At 41.9% G+C, this 17249-nt stretch overlaps 2 protein-coding genes and 1 long non-coding RNA gene across 3 annotated transcripts in view; all 3 read right to left on the minus strand.

The window, feature by feature from the left end:
• Positions 1 to 17249, minus strand: part of LOC137015319 (zinc finger protein 271-like) — a 145322-nt gene that overhangs the window by 91315 nt on the left and 36758 nt on the right. The gene's annotated exons all lie outside the window — the stretch shown is intronic.
• Positions 154 to 2859, minus strand: LOC137016953 (uncharacterized). The gene is made up of 4 exons (XR_010894513.1): positions 2510 to 2859; positions 1846 to 2140; positions 1288 to 1384; positions 154 to 636 (listed from the first exon to the last, which is right to left on the minus strand). It is a non-coding gene; the product is annotated as an uncharacterized lncRNA (long non-coding RNA).
• Positions 6099 to 8635, minus strand: LOC137013762 (zinc finger BED domain-containing protein 4-like). Its single transcript, XM_067377697.1, has 3 exons — positions 7710 to 8635; positions 6914 to 7230; positions 6099 to 6463 (listed from the first exon to the last, which is right to left on the minus strand). The coding sequence occupies exons 1-3, from the start codon at positions 8633 to 8635 to the stop codon at positions 6099 to 6101; spliced, it is 1608 nt and encodes a 535-aa protein (XP_067233798.1).

Consider the following 17249-nt stretch of genomic DNA (forward strand, 5'->3'; position numbering starts at 1 on the left):
TTTGATTTTAATGAATTCATTTACTCTCATTAATTTAGACAAATTATTTCTTTAATCCACTTGAAATAATTAGTTAGCATTGCCATAACTTTAATAAATAAGGAACGAGAGGTATTCGTTTCCAACGTTTATTACTATATAACAGCTGCCATATACAAACAATTGGGTGCACTAATTTTCTGTAATCAATTTTAATGTTAATGTAACACAATAATGGTAATGTAAACATTTTAACATTAAAAATTACAGAAACTTCTTTTATATAACAGAACAATCTTCTGAAAAGCTCTGAAAAACACAAGATTGACATTGAGTGTGAGGCTGGCATTTGACCAACCTACTCAGAAGTTTGTTGTTTAGTGTCATGAATTGGGATGAAGGCTTTGGGTGCAGTGTGTCAAGTCCTGCAAAAAGTCTTTGGAACACCTCAAATGTTTTGCAGAGTTGTGGTGGATACTACAGGTTCAGAGCATATGTCAACCCCAGAAGCAGGCAACATGCCCTGGCCAGATTTCCAAGATCAGTAAGCACTGGGATTCCCTCAATGATGATGCCCACTGCATCTGGTTCACGGCAGACATATATCTGCATATTGCGAATTTTCAAGTCCTCGTGGACACTGCTCTCCGTTTTTCCCTGTATGAGACATAAACAGAACAATAAGTGGCAGCAGAGAACAATCTTCAAAAGCCTTCAGTAAAATCACACATTAAAAGTTCACAAAACGTTGGCCTGTTGAACATGGCCTGTTGAACTGGCTTCATAGTACAACTTTCAGTAGGGACTCACTTGCCACAACAAACCTGCTAGACTACATCACATACACAAGTAACTTCCAAGGCCTAAATCCTTAAAGGGGAGAGGGGTTTAGCTGGTAACACATAGGTGTGGTTAAGTAAAAGTATCTGAAAATACCACGCTTAGTTATATCATCAGATGATTATGACTCCTGCATTATTATAAAACAAAGATTTTACTTCTGTGAAGCTGCAGTTGAAAAATATGACAGTATCTTTTAAATTAAGTCTACTAGCCACTGAAAGACCAAAAGGTTAATGTTGGACACTGGTTCCTGCACATACATTTTGGTGTTTGTAGGTCTGTTTTTGAATTTGTGACAGAGCCAGACTAGCCATTTCCACCCAATTATAGTATGTGTTCTAAGACAAGCTAACCAATCCCCAACTCCAGCTCTGTACTAAACTCAGACAGACATAAGATTGATATCTGAGGAATATGTGCTTTTCCCCCAAAAAAGTCAAACTATGCTTTTTAAAAAATACTTACAGTAGTCAGAGAGGAGCTCTTGCTCATTTTCTCCCATGTATTCAATGAGGCATCTCAGAGTCATGTCTCTCTTCTTCACCACAGAGGTACTTGGATCCTATAGTTGGTAAGTGAATAATGAAAAACTGAATCTTGCAGGCCATATACAGTAACTACAAACATACAATGCATTTATCAGTGTGGGTCTGATAAAGCTTATATATATATATATATATATATATATTATATAACTTTTTTTTTTTCCTTTTTTTTTTAATATTTAACCTTAAAATGAATTAGGAGCTGTAATCAAAAATGTTTTTTTTTGCAAAAATGTTTTTTTCTTCATTTATCTGTAATACATCAATTGTTTGACTGTTATTTGGAACACTCAAGATGTGTAAAGAATTAGCAAACTTTCATTTTTATGCAATCCAATACTCCATAAAATATGTGGGATGGGTCTTCAGTATGCGGTCAGCAAAAAGTGTGTCTAGCATTACATAAACAAGCTTGTTCACTATTATTTGCCTTTTTAAAAAAACTGAATGAGCAGCATGTCAGTGCTAAAACATTTACCTGGAATGGTTCAAAGAGGGCAGGCCATCTTTCTTTAAATTTTGCCACATCTGGGGACTAGACAACTACTTCCATTCTTCTCCAGCTATATGTCCTGGCCATCGGCATTTATGCTTTTAACGTCCCTTTTCTTGCTGGCTTCTATATAGAAAGGGATGAGATTTTTTTTTCCGACTCTCAATAACTTTTGGTTACCTTAATTAATTTAAATGACAGATAACAACAAACCTCTGAAACATTTACCTCAATTCCACCTACTAAAGAGCTTACCTACTCCATGAACTCTGATGGTCTTCTAAAGAAGCAACACAAATGAAAGAAGAGTTTATTTATTAAAATATCAGGATCATTGATGTTATTACAATGCAAAAGAAATATTTAATCTTTCTACTTGAACAAATTGTTTCAAAATATTTCAGACAAATATATCAACAGATTAAGTTAAAGCGCCAGGAATATATTATGTCCTCTTCTTTTTCAATCGTGTAGGGCAACAACAGTAACTACAAACCTAGCAGTTAACATATGTTTAATATTAATGTTAAGACCTTCGGTAAGGCCTCATGCGGCGCCTGCAAACCTGACAAACTTAACGTTTATAGTGCAATAAATGCATGCTCATTCGGCTAAAACCTAACTTTATGCAATGTAAATAGTTACTTACTTCGATTACACGTTGTATAAAGCCTTCAAAAACTCCACAGAAATCCGAAACTGGTCCGATACAGGTGACAATGAGCAACGGTCTCGTTGTTCTGCTGCAGCATGTGGGCGGGTCGTGACGTTTTACTTTGGATATAAACACTTAAATAGAGTTTTGTAGAAGCAATTTATTGTGAAGGTCAGTAAAATCAATTTTTTGATAGGTAATAATAAGTTACAAATACATTCACACTTTTTACTTATGTAAAACTTAAATGAATTCAAAAAGAAAAGGGAATCAATTTATTGGAAAAAATATACTTTTTAAAATTAATTCCTACAGACAACACACTTGAAGGGCTTTTTACAGTGTGTAGTCTTCGTCTATCTCATCTCCGTTGGTGATTTCAACATGTTTTCTTCACCCCCTGTATCCTCTCGATAAGCTCTGTTGTTGGTTACAAAACATTAAATTCAGGAACTTAACTTTCACAACTTTTGCTCATGTCATGCTGAGTCAAGTCAAACACATTTGTTTCTACATTAACACCATTTTAAGGATTGCAGGTAATTTCTAAGCAGCATTCAAACATCTTTATATGGCTTTAACTTGAAAGCAAGCAAATTACTTTTCTTTGCAACAGGTAAATAGCAATATTAATATCAATATCAAAAACATTCATCAGCTGGAGAAAAATTGTTCTGAAAGTGAATCCAACAATATTGTTTCTTTATGTCTTTATCATTATAGTTGTGGTGTCAATTCTGCTATACTTCAATAGAATGATTTTTAAAGCTATATCTTTATAGTTATCATTCATAGTGTGAACGGGCCTTAATACTGTTATTTCTCGCAATATGACATGGATAAAAAATCAGTAATATAAAAACAAACACTAATGACACTCATCTTCATCAACCACTACAGCTAAATAACTATAGCAGCATAATATATTCATATGAATCTAAATATTGTTTGATTTTCGAATGACTATATTCGCTGTGATAAAGTAATTTGATCATTAACAGTTTTTATATGTGCAGAAACTGACAATAATTATAAAACTTTAAAAACATTAAAAGCACCAAAGCTTTCATGTTTTCAGTGTCAAACTGTATTCATATCTGTATTATTATGAATAGATTTAAAAAGTCTCACATGGTTCATTATAGGCTCAATGTATTTAGCAGTATCTGTTCCAGTATATTTTATCTATGTAAAGTAACTAATAGATTTGATCTGTCAAAGATGTCAAAAGAGTAGAAATAAAATGGCAGCAGCAACACTTGAGATCGAATCCAATCAATTCCCCTCACTGATCTCAAACTTTAACTTTTGACTTCATAATCAATAACAGTTCTCACTCCCATCATTGAAACAATCACACAAACACACAAAAGCACACACAATCACTCAGGTCTGAATTAATAACAATAGGATCTGGCTGCAAACATGCACAAGTGACATTAAGCCTCATCTTCACACATGTGCAGTCGCCTACAGACATGCAGTCACACATTAAAGAGTTAGTTCACCCAAAAATGAAAATTCTGTCATTTATTACTCTCCCTCATTCCGTTCCACACCCGTAAGACCTTCATTCATCTTCAGAACACAAAGTAAGATATTTTAGTTCAAATCCGATGGCTCTGTGAGGCCTTCATGACATTTCCTCTCTCAAGATCCATTAAAGTACTAAAAACATATTTAAATCAGTTCATGTGAGTACAGTGGTTCAATGTGTATATTATAAAGCCACGAGAATATTTTTGGTGCACCAAAAATAAATAAATAAATAAATAACGACTTATAAAGTGATGACTGATTTCAAAACACTGCTTCAGGAAGCTTTGGAGCATTATGAATCAGCATATCGAATCTGGTGTTCGGAGCGCCAAAGTCACGTAATTCAGTTATTGGCAGCTTGACACACGATTTGAATCATTATTCGATACACTGATTCATTTATGCTTCGAATCTTAGTAAGAACTCTAGCTGTTCTAGTTTATCCAAATTTTTATATCAGCTTTGTAAGACTTGATTTTCCTACTAAGACAACCCCCCCAGGAAATCGCCCCCCACACACACTTTCTTCCTTTCCCCCTGACTCAAGTCACTGAAAGTTTTCCAAGAAAGTTAAAGATATCTGATAACCCTCTTCTCTCCGCTGAAACCAGGTGTTGGCATAGTAAATATTTACAACCCTTTTGTTCTGGTCTGGGTATTTAAGGGAAAGTGCAGAGCGGCCATTGGGGAAAGTCTGTAGCCAGAAACCCCCATGCAGTGATGGATGAATGTCTTAAAAACACTCACACACCACTGTGTGTATGCATTTCTTACTCTTAGAGTCATCTTTGAGCAACTGATGTTATGTATTTAGGCCCTGCGCCACGAGGGGGCAAAAGGGGGCATTGCCCCCTCAGATCTGATTTGTGCCCCCTCAGTTTCAATTTTTCCCACATTCAATCCCAATTTTATGCTTTATGCGTGTGATTACACTGGTGTGATTAAACATTCAGTGCGTCACTGCTAAATTCAAGCCTGCTTTTGCGCTGCTGCCACTGAGCCAGATGGACGCGCTCTGTGCTTTTCATATTTTACACCTATTCAGTGTTTTCAACCACATAAGGTTTATTTGAGGTTTCAGACATTTAAAAGGCATTTAAATTAAGTAGCCTACTAGGCTATAGCTGTTACAGACACTTTCTGTTTGTTGTTATGTCACATGATCTCCTTTGTTCTGTTTTCCCGCGATCATCAGTTACCATGGACACCATCTCGTTTGTCACAGCTGTTTGTCATCTTGGTTAATTGCTCTGTGTATTTAAGTTCCTGTTTTACCCAGAGATGTATAAAGTACTAGAGACCCAGACTTGAGTAAAAGTACAAGTGCTCTATCAAAAAAGTGACTTGAGTAGAAGTTGAAGTGCTCTTTAAGCACCACACTTAAGTAGAAGTACTAAAGTATTCAAAATTTTTTGTACTTAAGTATTGCAAGTAGTTTATTTTAAAATTTACTACTCAAGTACTGAAAGTAAAAGTACAAGTATTGTGTTATGTAGTAATTAAAGAATGTAGTCAAAAGTTTGAACATCAAATTGTTTTTATTATTTCAAATGATTAACCTAAAGGACAATCACAATTCCTTTGGCTGTAACTTTTTGTAAACAAAAACAGATTAAGTATGTCCCATCCCCTTTAAAGAATCCCTCCCTTCTCTTCCCTGCTTTTTTCTTTTTTTTTCCCTCCACAGCTTATTACCACAGCTAGTATACAAGTTGAGGGTGAAAAGAAAATGTGTTAACTTCCAAAAATGACTGCTTTAGTCATTTTTGGAAGTTAACACATTTTCTTTTCACCCTCAACTTGTTAGGGCAACTAAAAGATCTCAAAGGCCAGTAGGCCACATTCAACTATTTCTTATGTAAAAACAAAACAACAAGTGATTAGAGCACCTAAAAACACTGAGCTTATAAATAAAAACAGAACAAAAACAGATCAAATATGCCCCTTCCCCTTTAAAGCATCCCTACCCTCTCTTCCCTGCTTGTGCTTTTTTTCCTCTACAGCTTATTCCCTTCTTAAACTGGTATGCATAAAGCAGTCATATTTAGGAAGTTAGAAATCTTTGGTTTATCCTCAAAAGTAGTTGGTTTTCAAAATTGAGCGTATTTAGTCTCGCTCTTCTAGGGCTAAAGACTAATCCTGCAATACTAAAAAGCCTCTCGCAGGCTGCTGATGCTGGAAGCGGTGTGTTTAACTTAACAGACAACTTGCACACAGCTGGAAAAGACTTGAGCAAGTCCATGTTATCTGCTGAACATGACAAGTACGCATCTAGCTGTTTGGCGCTGTCTTGTGCCTTCGAACCCTGCATGCCAGAGAAGAAGTCATCTTCATCTGATGAACTGGACCTGTTGACCTCACTGGACTGCAACGAGGGGTCTTCCATGCTTCGTTTGATATAGTCCATTCCTGAAATATAAGAGTGTGTTATAAACAATAATAGTAGTTTCAACCCATCATGACAGTAACCACAGATTTGTCATGGTGACATTGTCAGTAAATGATTTTAATGGAAATGATGACTTTATACTTCAAATAATTCCCTTAAACAAAAAGCCTTTTGCAGCATTTACAGCCTTGCAGACCTTAGACAGGAAGGCTTGGCTGCCATACTACTAGATTAAAGAGGAAGGCTCCCATACCACATCATTTCTCACTCTAACATCATAATGCTCTGTTTATAGGTATGTTTGCAATATCTTCTATGCAGGACCAGCTCATGTGTGTTTCCATATATAAAAAAAAAAAAAAAAAAAAATTCAAAGTAATCCCCAATTTTTGAGCGGTACTGTATGTGTGACTCATGACTGCAATTTGGTAAAATACACAAATAATGCACCCATACACTATATTTCTTACCTATTTTGATTGTCTCATCTTCCTGTGTCCAATTTGTCTTGCATTTTGGAAGCAGAATAGCAGCGGCCACCAGCTCTGGGTCTTCCATCATAGGGCCAAAGCGATTCTCAATGCCCACCTGCAAGGCATCCACAAGTGGCTTGCAGTACTTCAGCGGCAGCTTGATCCTGTTCAGCTTGATTTTCAGGAGCTTGACAGTTGGGAGCAGCCACCCCATCTGGACGTTGGTTTCAGCTTGCAAAATGTTAGTTGCTTGGGCGACTGGAGTCATGACAGCAGAATACTCTGACAGGAATGCAAGTTCAGCTGGATTAAACCTGTGAAGAAGACAAGAACATATAAACAATCAGAGACAAAAAACAGCATCGCTACATGATTGGATGATTATCATGCAATGAATTTAGGGCTGGGCGATATATCGCATGCAATTGTCACAAACATTTCATCAATAAAGCCGTTTCCCTGATTCCCTCTAAATCGCAATATCGCGTTCATTATCGAAGGCGATTCATCTGCGATATGAACGCAATATTGCGTGGCTTGTCAGTGAACTACAGCTCTGTCTATTAAATGTCGCTCCATTTGAAAGCAGGTGATGGCGATTTAGCGGTAATCAGGGAACCGGCTTTACTGACGAAATGCGCGTGACAATCGCATGCGATATATCCCCCAGCCCTAAATGAATTGGTACATCGTTCAATGTTAATCATTCAATTCAATGTTGTACAAGTAGACAATATGGACCAGAATTGAGTTTGAACAGAAAGAGTAACATATGAAACATTTTTAAACTTACATTGGAACCTTCAAATCTGTGCAGAAAACTCTCATTGTTGCCTCTCCCTTATCTTTCACTATCCTGAGCAGTCTCTCCACAGCCATGAACACAGAGTTCCACCTTGTTGCATTTGGTCGCACAAGCTGGAGGGAGCAAGCATCTTCCACAGTTTCAGCTGCTGTTGAGGATCTTGAACACTTATTCCAAAGTGCATTGCACTTGCCAAATGTTGAGTAGTATAATTTCTTGTACGTGTCATTGGACACTGCCTTGCTGGCATCGGCAGTGGCTATTAGGTTAAGAATGTGGCATGCACAACGCTGGTGTTTCGGGAGCTGGAACTCAAAACCATCATCCTCATCCAAAAGTGAAGATACATCGACAAACTCTACCTCCTCCTCATCTTTGTCTGCTTCTTCTTCCTCCTCCTCTTCCTCCTGAACTAGAGCATCAGCATTGTTATTTCCATCTTCACCAAAGACTTTGAAGGCTTTAATGAAGTTGGAGCCATTGTCCGTGGTTGTTCTTACTATCTTCCCCCGAATGTCATACTCAGCATGGATATCATTAAGTGCATTTGCCAGAAGGTCGAAAGTGTGAGAGCCTCTTAATCTTTTACAGGCCAGGGCCACTGAGCACCTTTTTAAACTTTCTGGGTCCAGCCAGTGAGCCGCGACCCCAATGAAACTACGACGCCTGGCTGACCAGCAGTCAGTGGTTATCGCGATGTGGTCAATAGTTTTCATGGCCTCAATAATTTTGATCTTCATCTGTTTTGCAGCATCATCAATCATAGATGTGAGCGTGATTCTTGTCATTATTTTGCTATTTGGCACCAGGTCTAACACAAAATCGCGGAAAGCTTTTTGCTCTACAATGTTGAAAGGCTGAAGTCCTCGGACAACATACTTCATGATTGCCTTGTCGATGGATCTCTGGGGCATCGTGGCCCAGCTACCCATTAATATATAGTTTTACCTTTTTTTACCAAAAAAATATATAGTTTTACCTTCACAGAATTATAATGTGAGCAACATTATAGGTAAGTGTATTGTGTAATAACTGCTGTGACACTATTTATAAAAGCAAAATTAATTCAATTAAAGTCAGTTATGCACCATAATTCTATATAAAAAACTAGAAACAAGAAACCCGATAACCAGATCCTTCATGGATTCTGCTTTAGTACTTCTCTGCAATTACTTGCAAAACCCTGTTGACCTAACTTGATACAACAAACCATGCATCATGAGAAACGGGAGTGCGCGAAGACCACTTGAGATGCAGACAATTTGAGATGCTTTGTTTGTTGTCAGCACTTTGATTTTATTACCAAAAAGTTTATTTTGACTAATAGTCTAATTTTCTACCATATACAATTGAATAAAATTAACAGATAGCTAGCAACAACTTGCTTTGCACTTTTTTTCTGTTTTCACCTCACTCCAGTCTAAACTAGGTAATTTTTCTACACATTGTCATATAAATAACCTGAAAATACTGTAGTTCATTAAGATTAAATTTTACTAACCACTCTTACAAAATCAAATAGGGTAAGCACACTTATATTGTGATTTCAAGAGGTGTTCTGAGTAAATGATTTGTTTGTAACACTTTATATTATGGTTTGATTTGTTAACATTACATTACATTTGACTAATAACCAACATAAACTAACCATGATCAATACATTTGTTGTTACTGTATTAATCTTTGTTAATCTTAGTTAATAAAAATGCAGCTGTTCATTGTTTGTGTGTTACTTCACAGTGGACATTAACTATGTAAACGAATAGAGAGCAATTTGAGAGCAAGACAGCGCTCGTTTTGTTTTAAGACGGTGAATGCGCACGCTGCTCATTCTTATATGCTCCCTGTCAAGCGCAGCAGTCATTCTATTCTACTACATCACTCACCGAACAAATAAGGCTTCGGTGGCCGCCAAAAACATTTAAATGCAAGAAACCCCTGCATTGCGTCAGTGTAAATCTATACTACCATTAACCTATTAAACATTACTACACTATAAAAACGGACGTGTGATTAAGCAGCACCAAAGGAGACTGTTACGTGTACTGGTAGAGAGATGAGGCAGATGCGGATTTCCACAATAATATAATGCTTTTAATGTAACAAAGGTAAGGAACGCCAACATACACGGTAAACAACATTCAGAACGGACCAGGAGTGAAGGGAGTGAGTGTCATATAAAGGGAGTGCTAACAATAGAGTCCAGGTGCAGGTGATCCGTGATGATAGGGAGATGACGAGGGAAGTGAGTGCAGGTGTGGAGAACAGGAGGATCTTGGGAAATGGAGTCTAGGAGAACAAGGGATCTGTAACAGTACCTCCCCCTCCCGGTAGGCGCGTCCTCGCGCCGTAGATGTAACAACCGGGAGGGGGGTGGGCGCCCTGGAGACCTCAAGCCGGAGCAGGGGGAAGAGCAGACTGGAGTGGAGGTCTCCAGGGCGGGCTCAAACGCCATGGCGGGCCAGGGGCCGAAGGCAGCCATGGAGGGTCAGGGGCCGAAGGCAGCCATGGAGGGTCAGGGGCCGAAGGCAGCCATGGAGGGTCAGGGGCCAAAGGCAGCCATGGAGGGTCAGGGGCCGAAGGCAGCCATGGAGGGTCAGGGGCCGAAGGCAGCCATGGAGGGTCAGGGGCCGAAGGCAGCCATGGAGGGTCAGGAGCCGAAACCTTGAAGCCGTCGAGCCCAGGCGGCGCTGAAGGACCGGCGGGAGATGGCGGAATCCACGGCTCCGCCGACCGAAGCGCAGCCGGGGCTCCAGAAAGCCGCAGTAGAAGGCAGACGACATACAACAAAGTGAACACCGGGGAGAGTGAGGAGGCCAACTGGAACTGAGGGACGGAGGGACGGAGCAGAGACGGAGGAGTGCAGTCCAGAAGTGAGGGCAGGCCGACGAAGGAACAAGGTGTGAACGGGGGCAGGATGGAGACTGGTGAGACTAGTGGACTGATGGGCCATGGTGGAGACGAGGGAGGTTGGAGCCAGGGTGTAAGTAATCGCCCAGAGGTCCGAGGTGGAGATCTGGGCGAAGGGGCTTGAGGTGGATGTGACGAGTGGAGACAAATGAGAGGAGGTGGGAGAGGGAGGCAGGGAGGGGAAACAGTCTTTGGGCTGGAGGGTTCAAAAACACAGTTCATAGGAGCAGTTGGTTCGGCGGCGGCGGCTGGAGCGGCTGGCTCGGCGGCGGCGGCTGGAGCGGCTGGCTCGGCGGCGGCGGCTGGAGCGGCTGGCTCGGCGGCGGCGGCTGGAGCGGCTGGCTCGGCGGCGGCGGCTGGAGCGGCTGGCTCGGCGGCGGCGGAGACTGGAGAGGCTGGCTCGGCGGCGGCGGAGACTGGAGAACTTTGCTCGGCGGCGGAGACTGGAGAACTTTGCTCGGCGGCGGAGACTGGAGAACTTTGCTCGGCGGCGGAGACTGGAGAACTTTGCTCGGCGGCGGAGACTGGAGAACTTTGCTCGGCGGCGGAGTCTGGAGAACTTTGCTCGGCGGCGGAGACTGGAGAACTTTGCTCGGCGGCGGAGACTGGAGAACTTTGCTCGGCGGCGGAGACTGGAGAACTTTGCTCGGCGGCGGAGACTGGAGAACTTTGCTCGGCGGCGGAGACTGGAGAACTTTGCTCGGCGGCGGAGACTGGAGAACTTTGCTCGGCGGCGGAGACTGGAGAACTTTGCTCGGCGGCGGAGACTGGAGAACTTTGCTCGGCGGCGGAGACTGGAGAACTTTGCTCGGCGGCGGAGACTGGAGAACTTTGCTCGGCGGCGGAGACTGGAGAACTTTGCTCGGCGGCGGAGACTGGAGAACTTTGCTCGGCGGCGGAGACTGGAGAACTTTGCTCGGCGGCGGAGACTGGAGAACTTTGCTCGGCGGCGGAGACTGGAGAACTTTGCTCGGCGGCGGAGACTGGAGAACTTTGCTCGGCGGCGGAGACTGGAGAACTTTGCTCGGCGGCGGAGACTGGAGAACTTTGCTCGGCGGCGGAGACTGGAGAACTTTGCTCGGCGGCGGAGACTGGAGAACTTTGCTCGGCGGCGGAGACTGGAGAACTTTGCTCGGCGGCAGAGACTGGAGCTGAGGGCCAGTTCATTCCGTCAAATACAATTAAGATCCCCACAGGCACTGGACCTGGCTCTGTGGGGACTGGAGCGGGCTCTGGAGAGACTGGAGCGGGCTCTGGAGAGACTGGAGCGGGCTCTGGAGAGACTGGAGCGGGCTCTGGAGAGACTGGAGCGGGCTCTGGAGAGACTGGAGCGGGCTCTGGAGAGACTGGAGCGGGCTCTGGAGAGACTGGAGCGGGCTCTGTGAAGGCTGGAAAGGGCTCAGCGGCAGGTCTTTTCCTCCTCCTCCGCTTTCCGGACCCAGCAGGAGAGTGTGGGCCCAGCGTGGGGCAGGAAGGACGTTCACTGGAGGGGTAAGCGGAGGAATACGGAGGCTGACTAACTGGCCCAGCCGACCGTGTTTCTGGATGGACTGGAGACCAACACTCATCCACATAGAATTTGGAATTATTCAAAAACAAAATAAAATTGATAGTTTCACTTAAGGAGAGACGATAATCAGGTTCATGGAGACGGAGAGTGTTGTCATCCAGACCGTCCAAAAACAGGGCGATTAAATTAGCATCGGGCCAGTCAGTCAGATAAGCCAGCTCAACGAACTCCTCCACATACCTCTCCAGTGAACGACCAACCTGAAGAAGCCCGATGATTTTCTCAGCCGCTGTCATCGTCTTGGGAGGCATGGGAGAAGCTGAAGCCCGGGAGCTGAAGAAAGCTTCCATATTTTCTGTGGAAATCCGGTCGGTTTAGGTCCGTTCTTCTGTTACATGTACTGGTAGAGAGATGAGGCAGATGCGGATTTCCACAATAATATAATGCTTTTAATGTAACAAAGGTAAGGAACGCCAACATACACGGTAAACAACATTCAGAACGGACCAGGAGTGAAGGGAGTGAGTGTCATATAAAGGGAGTGCTAACAATAGAGTCCAGGTGCAGGTGATCCGTGATGATAGGGAGATGACGAGGGAAGTGAGTGCAGGTGTGGAGAACAGGAGGATCTTGGGAAATGGAGTCTAGGAGAACAAGGGATCTGTAACAGAGACATGCTCTACAATTTATTTTTGGCAACAGTAGGCTGTCATAAAATAAGAGAAAGTTGACATAAGAGATCAGTCAAAAATACCATTCAACGTGCTGGTGTGATTTGTGATGATATTTGTAACTTACCTTGATATGTTTCTTCAAATTCGATGGTGAATTTTTGAAGGCCATTATTTCACAACCTTTCGGGCGGCAGAGTAGGCACTTCATTCTATATGAATTGTCTTTCACTCTGACATATGAGAACATGGACTCTAAGTAGGGCCAGGGGTGGTCTCCTTCCTCACTCTCACAGCCACGATCACTTGAAGTTGAAGGGGTGGAAGGTGGTGTTTTTGGTTCGTCCATCTTTTTAGCTGATCAAAAGGCAGAACGGGAGCAGCACGCGCAATCTTCTTAATCGCTTGATTCGCTCAATGATGTGCCAGCTTCATCAAACCTGCTATCTACCGTTCTGGCAGTGGTAATGTGGGTTTGGAATGGAATGATTCGTAACATTTTTATAATTGTAACAAGTAACGATGCAGCACATAATAAAATATCGGAGTAGAAGTATTAAACTCATCGAAAATATGTACTGAAGTAAAAGTGGAAGTAGGAGAAAAAAATAATACTTTGGTGAAGTACAGATACTGCCTTTTAGTACTTAAGTACAGTAGTGAAGTAGATCTACTTCGTTACTATACATCTCTGGTTTTACCTATGTTCATTGTCCGGTCTCGTTTACTATGAGTTGTGTTGCATGTACTCCTGTATCAGTTGGATTTCTCTAGTAAAGACTTTTATTATCTACTATCTCCTTCATCGTGTGATTCCTGGCGTGCCAGGTGTGCGAGCCGGCTGCTACATCCACCACCGAGGGAGTTCTAGTGGACTGAGAGTGAGTTTTTGGATGCTGCATAGGATCTATGCCATTTTGGAGATACTGAACCCTTGGATCTATTGTTGGAATCTGTTTATCATGTCCCAAGTTCTCTGTCCCCACCCATCCTCCCTCTCCCACAAAATGACTTTGAGACTGTTGTATTTCATATGGATATCTGTTCTACCCTTCAAGACCCTCTTCAGTCCCCAACCAGTTCTGCTACCCTGTCTTCGCTGTCTCCCATCAGCCCCTCTGTTCCACCTCTGCCTCCTCTCAGTGGTACGGTTACACCGCTGGACTGCTGGGAGTCATGTCCTCCAGGGCTTCGGGAGTCCCTGGCTCCGCCTTCAACCTCTGCATGCTCCAATCCACCTTGACCCGATGCCCTGACTCCTACGGCTGCGCTCCTTCCATCATCGGCTCTCTGGCTACTCGGTGGGCTCCCATGTCGACATCGCCTCCTGTCATCGCCATGACGTCATCTAGCTGTATTCCACCTCGGCTCCTTCCTCCAGCGACGTCGCCATGGAGAACAGCCCTGGTTGTGCACTGGGGTACCATCAGACTGTCCCTGTTCAAGGTCATCCACCACACTTCACCACTTCCTGCACCATCCTGGACTCATTTATTCTGCCTCCTCTCGGTGAGCCGTCCACCTCCTGCCACCACCTATATCATCATCAGCATCCCATCTTCATCTTCCCCTCTCTTTACGGCGCAAGGACGCGCTTTTCCGGGAGGGGGTGTAATGTTACAGACTCAGTCACTTTCTGTTTGTTATGTCACATGATCTCCTTTGTTCTGTTTTCCCGCCATCATCAGTCACCATGGACACCATCTCGTTTGTCACAGCTGTTTGTCATCTTGGTCAATTGATCTGTGTATTTAAGTTCCTGTTTTACCTATGTTCATTGTCCGGTCTCGTTTACTATGAGTTGTGTTGCGTGTACTCCTGTATCAGTTGGATTTCTCTAGTAAAGACTTTTATTATCTCCTTCGTTGTGTGATTCCTATGTAAGCAACTTTAACAATATATATAAACATACAAAATATACAATATATAAAAACATTTATAGTTTGTTAAAACCCAACTCCAAGCACTGATATGGAAGCTGAAATAATCCTTTTGATTATAATTATTTTTTTATTTATATCAGATATTGCGCATGAAACAATATAGTTGACTCTTCTCTCTCAGTTCACTTGTTTATGTATTTTATATATATATATTTTAAGTATATATAAATATAAAGATATTTTATCAACATGCTCATTATAAACAACAAAACACATTCACTTCCACATATTTGACATTCAAAATATATCATGATATAATTAACAAGTTTGTGATTATTTAAAATAAAAAGGAAAAACTAAATAAACGCGATAGATACCTGTCAGTGGCTGCATGAAGTGTGGGCAACAGGACATTCAAACGCCTAATGAGAAAAAAGCTTAATGTGGCTTGTAGCAGTGATATTAAAAGACCAATCTCACTAAACATTGTATTAATAAATACTATGTAGGCCTACAAAAAAAAAAATCAGATGAGTCCTGAATGATCTCAACGCGTTTAATAACATGTTAAGCCTTTTCGTCCCATAGAAAACCATTATAGAAAACGTTTAAAGTGGCTTAATGTAGCCTATTAAGTAAGACAGTGATATTAACAGACCAAACTCACTAAACATCATACTAATAAAGTCTAGCCTAAAGAAAAGCAGTTGAGTACACAATTTGAACGCAACGTGTTTAAATTCACGAGCGTTTTCCTCATATAGAAAACTGTTAGAAAGAAAACGTTTAACATCGCTAAATATAGGCTAGCAGTGATATTTAAAAAATTCGGCACAAACCAATTTTCCTGTATATTATGCTTTAATACTATGTTTGGTCTTTTAATGACACCCTCTTTTTTATGGGAGGAAAACACTTAATTAAATCTGTTGCGTTCATATTCTGGCCTCATCTGCTTTTCTGTCTGTGGTGTTTACGTTTGGATCGTTAATAACACTGCGGGCGTATTTAGAATAATGTTCTAAAATAATGGTCACCTTAATAAAGTATATAATATTATATGTATAATATATAAAACCCCACTCAGATTAAATGTGATGTACAAACCAGATTCCAAAAAAGTTGGGACGCTGTACAAATTGTGAATAAAAACAGAATGCAGTGATGTGGAACTTTCAAATTTCAATATTTTATTCAGAATACAACATAGATGACATATCAAATGTTTAAACTGAGAAAATGTATCATTTTAAGGGAAAAATAAGTTGATTTTAAATTTCATGGCATCAACACATCTCAAAAAAGTTGGGACAAGGCCATGTTTACCACTGTGTGGCATCCCCTCTTCTTTTTATAACAGTCTGCAAACGTCTGGGGACTGAGGAGACAAGTTGCTCAAGTTTAGGAATAGGAATGTTGTCCCATTCTTGTCTAATACAAGCTTCTAGTTGCTCAACTGTCTTAGGTCTTCATTGTCACATCTTCCTCTTTATGATGCGCCAAATGTTTTCTATGGGTGAAAGATCTGGACTGCAGGCTGGCCATTTCAGTACCCGGATCCTTCTTCTACGCAGCCATGATGTTGTAATTGATGCAGTATGTGAAAGAGACGTCTGGATGGGAGCATATGTTGTTCTAGAACTTGGATACACCTTTCAGCATTGATGGTGCCTTTCCAGATGTGTAAGCTGCCCAAGCCACACGCACACATGCAACGCCATACCATCTGAGATGCAGGCTTCTGAACTGAGCGCTGATAACATCTTGGGTTGTCCTTTAGTCCGGATGACATGGCATCTCAGTTTTCCAAAAAGAACTTCAAATTTTGATTCGTCTGACCACAGAACAGTTCCCTTTCGTGGGAACTATCAACGCTACGTCAATGACGTGATGGGAACCCTCTGCACAATGTGTTCGTGAAGCACCTCTGTATCCAACCAATAACGTGACGAGATGTGAGAAGCGGGTGACGTCACGGACCAGGAAACTATAAAGCATACCCAGAACAAAGAACGCTAGCTTCTGCAGTCTTCAGCAAAGCGCTCTCTGTTATCTTGTCTGTCTTATTTAGTGTTGTTTGTCTGTTCATTACACACACACAGTGATCTCTTCCTCCGAGGACAAGAGTATCCAAGCACAATCAGACAATATATATATATATATATATATATATATATATATATATATATATATATATATATATATAATGGCGGAAAGTGCGACCAAACAGCAGCAGTTTGTTAGATGTGTGCCTCCCTGCACTCGATTTATTTCGGGTGGGGACACACATGAGATGTGCGTTATATGTCTGGGAGTTGAGCATGCACAGGCAGCTCTCGAGGGAGCTGTCTGTGTACACTGTGAAAGGCTCACTCTCAGAGTGCTGAGGTCGCGCCGCGCACTCTTCGAGGAGAGTGCCGCGGCAGCGAGTGTTCCCCGCGGATCGGGTCCCGCTGCAGCCGAGGCTCAGCGGAAACTCCATTCGTGGGGCTCACAAATGGATCTGGTAGAGGGGGTTGAGATGGGCTCTGCCTTATCTCTTCCCTTACCTGCC

This window comes from Chanodichthys erythropterus, chromosome 3 (assembly GCF_024489055.1).
Source record: "Chanodichthys erythropterus isolate Z2021 chromosome 3, ASM2448905v1, whole genome shotgun sequence".
In the NCBI taxonomy this organism is placed as follows: Eukaryota; Metazoa; Chordata; class Actinopteri; order Cypriniformes; family Xenocyprididae; genus Chanodichthys; species Chanodichthys erythropterus.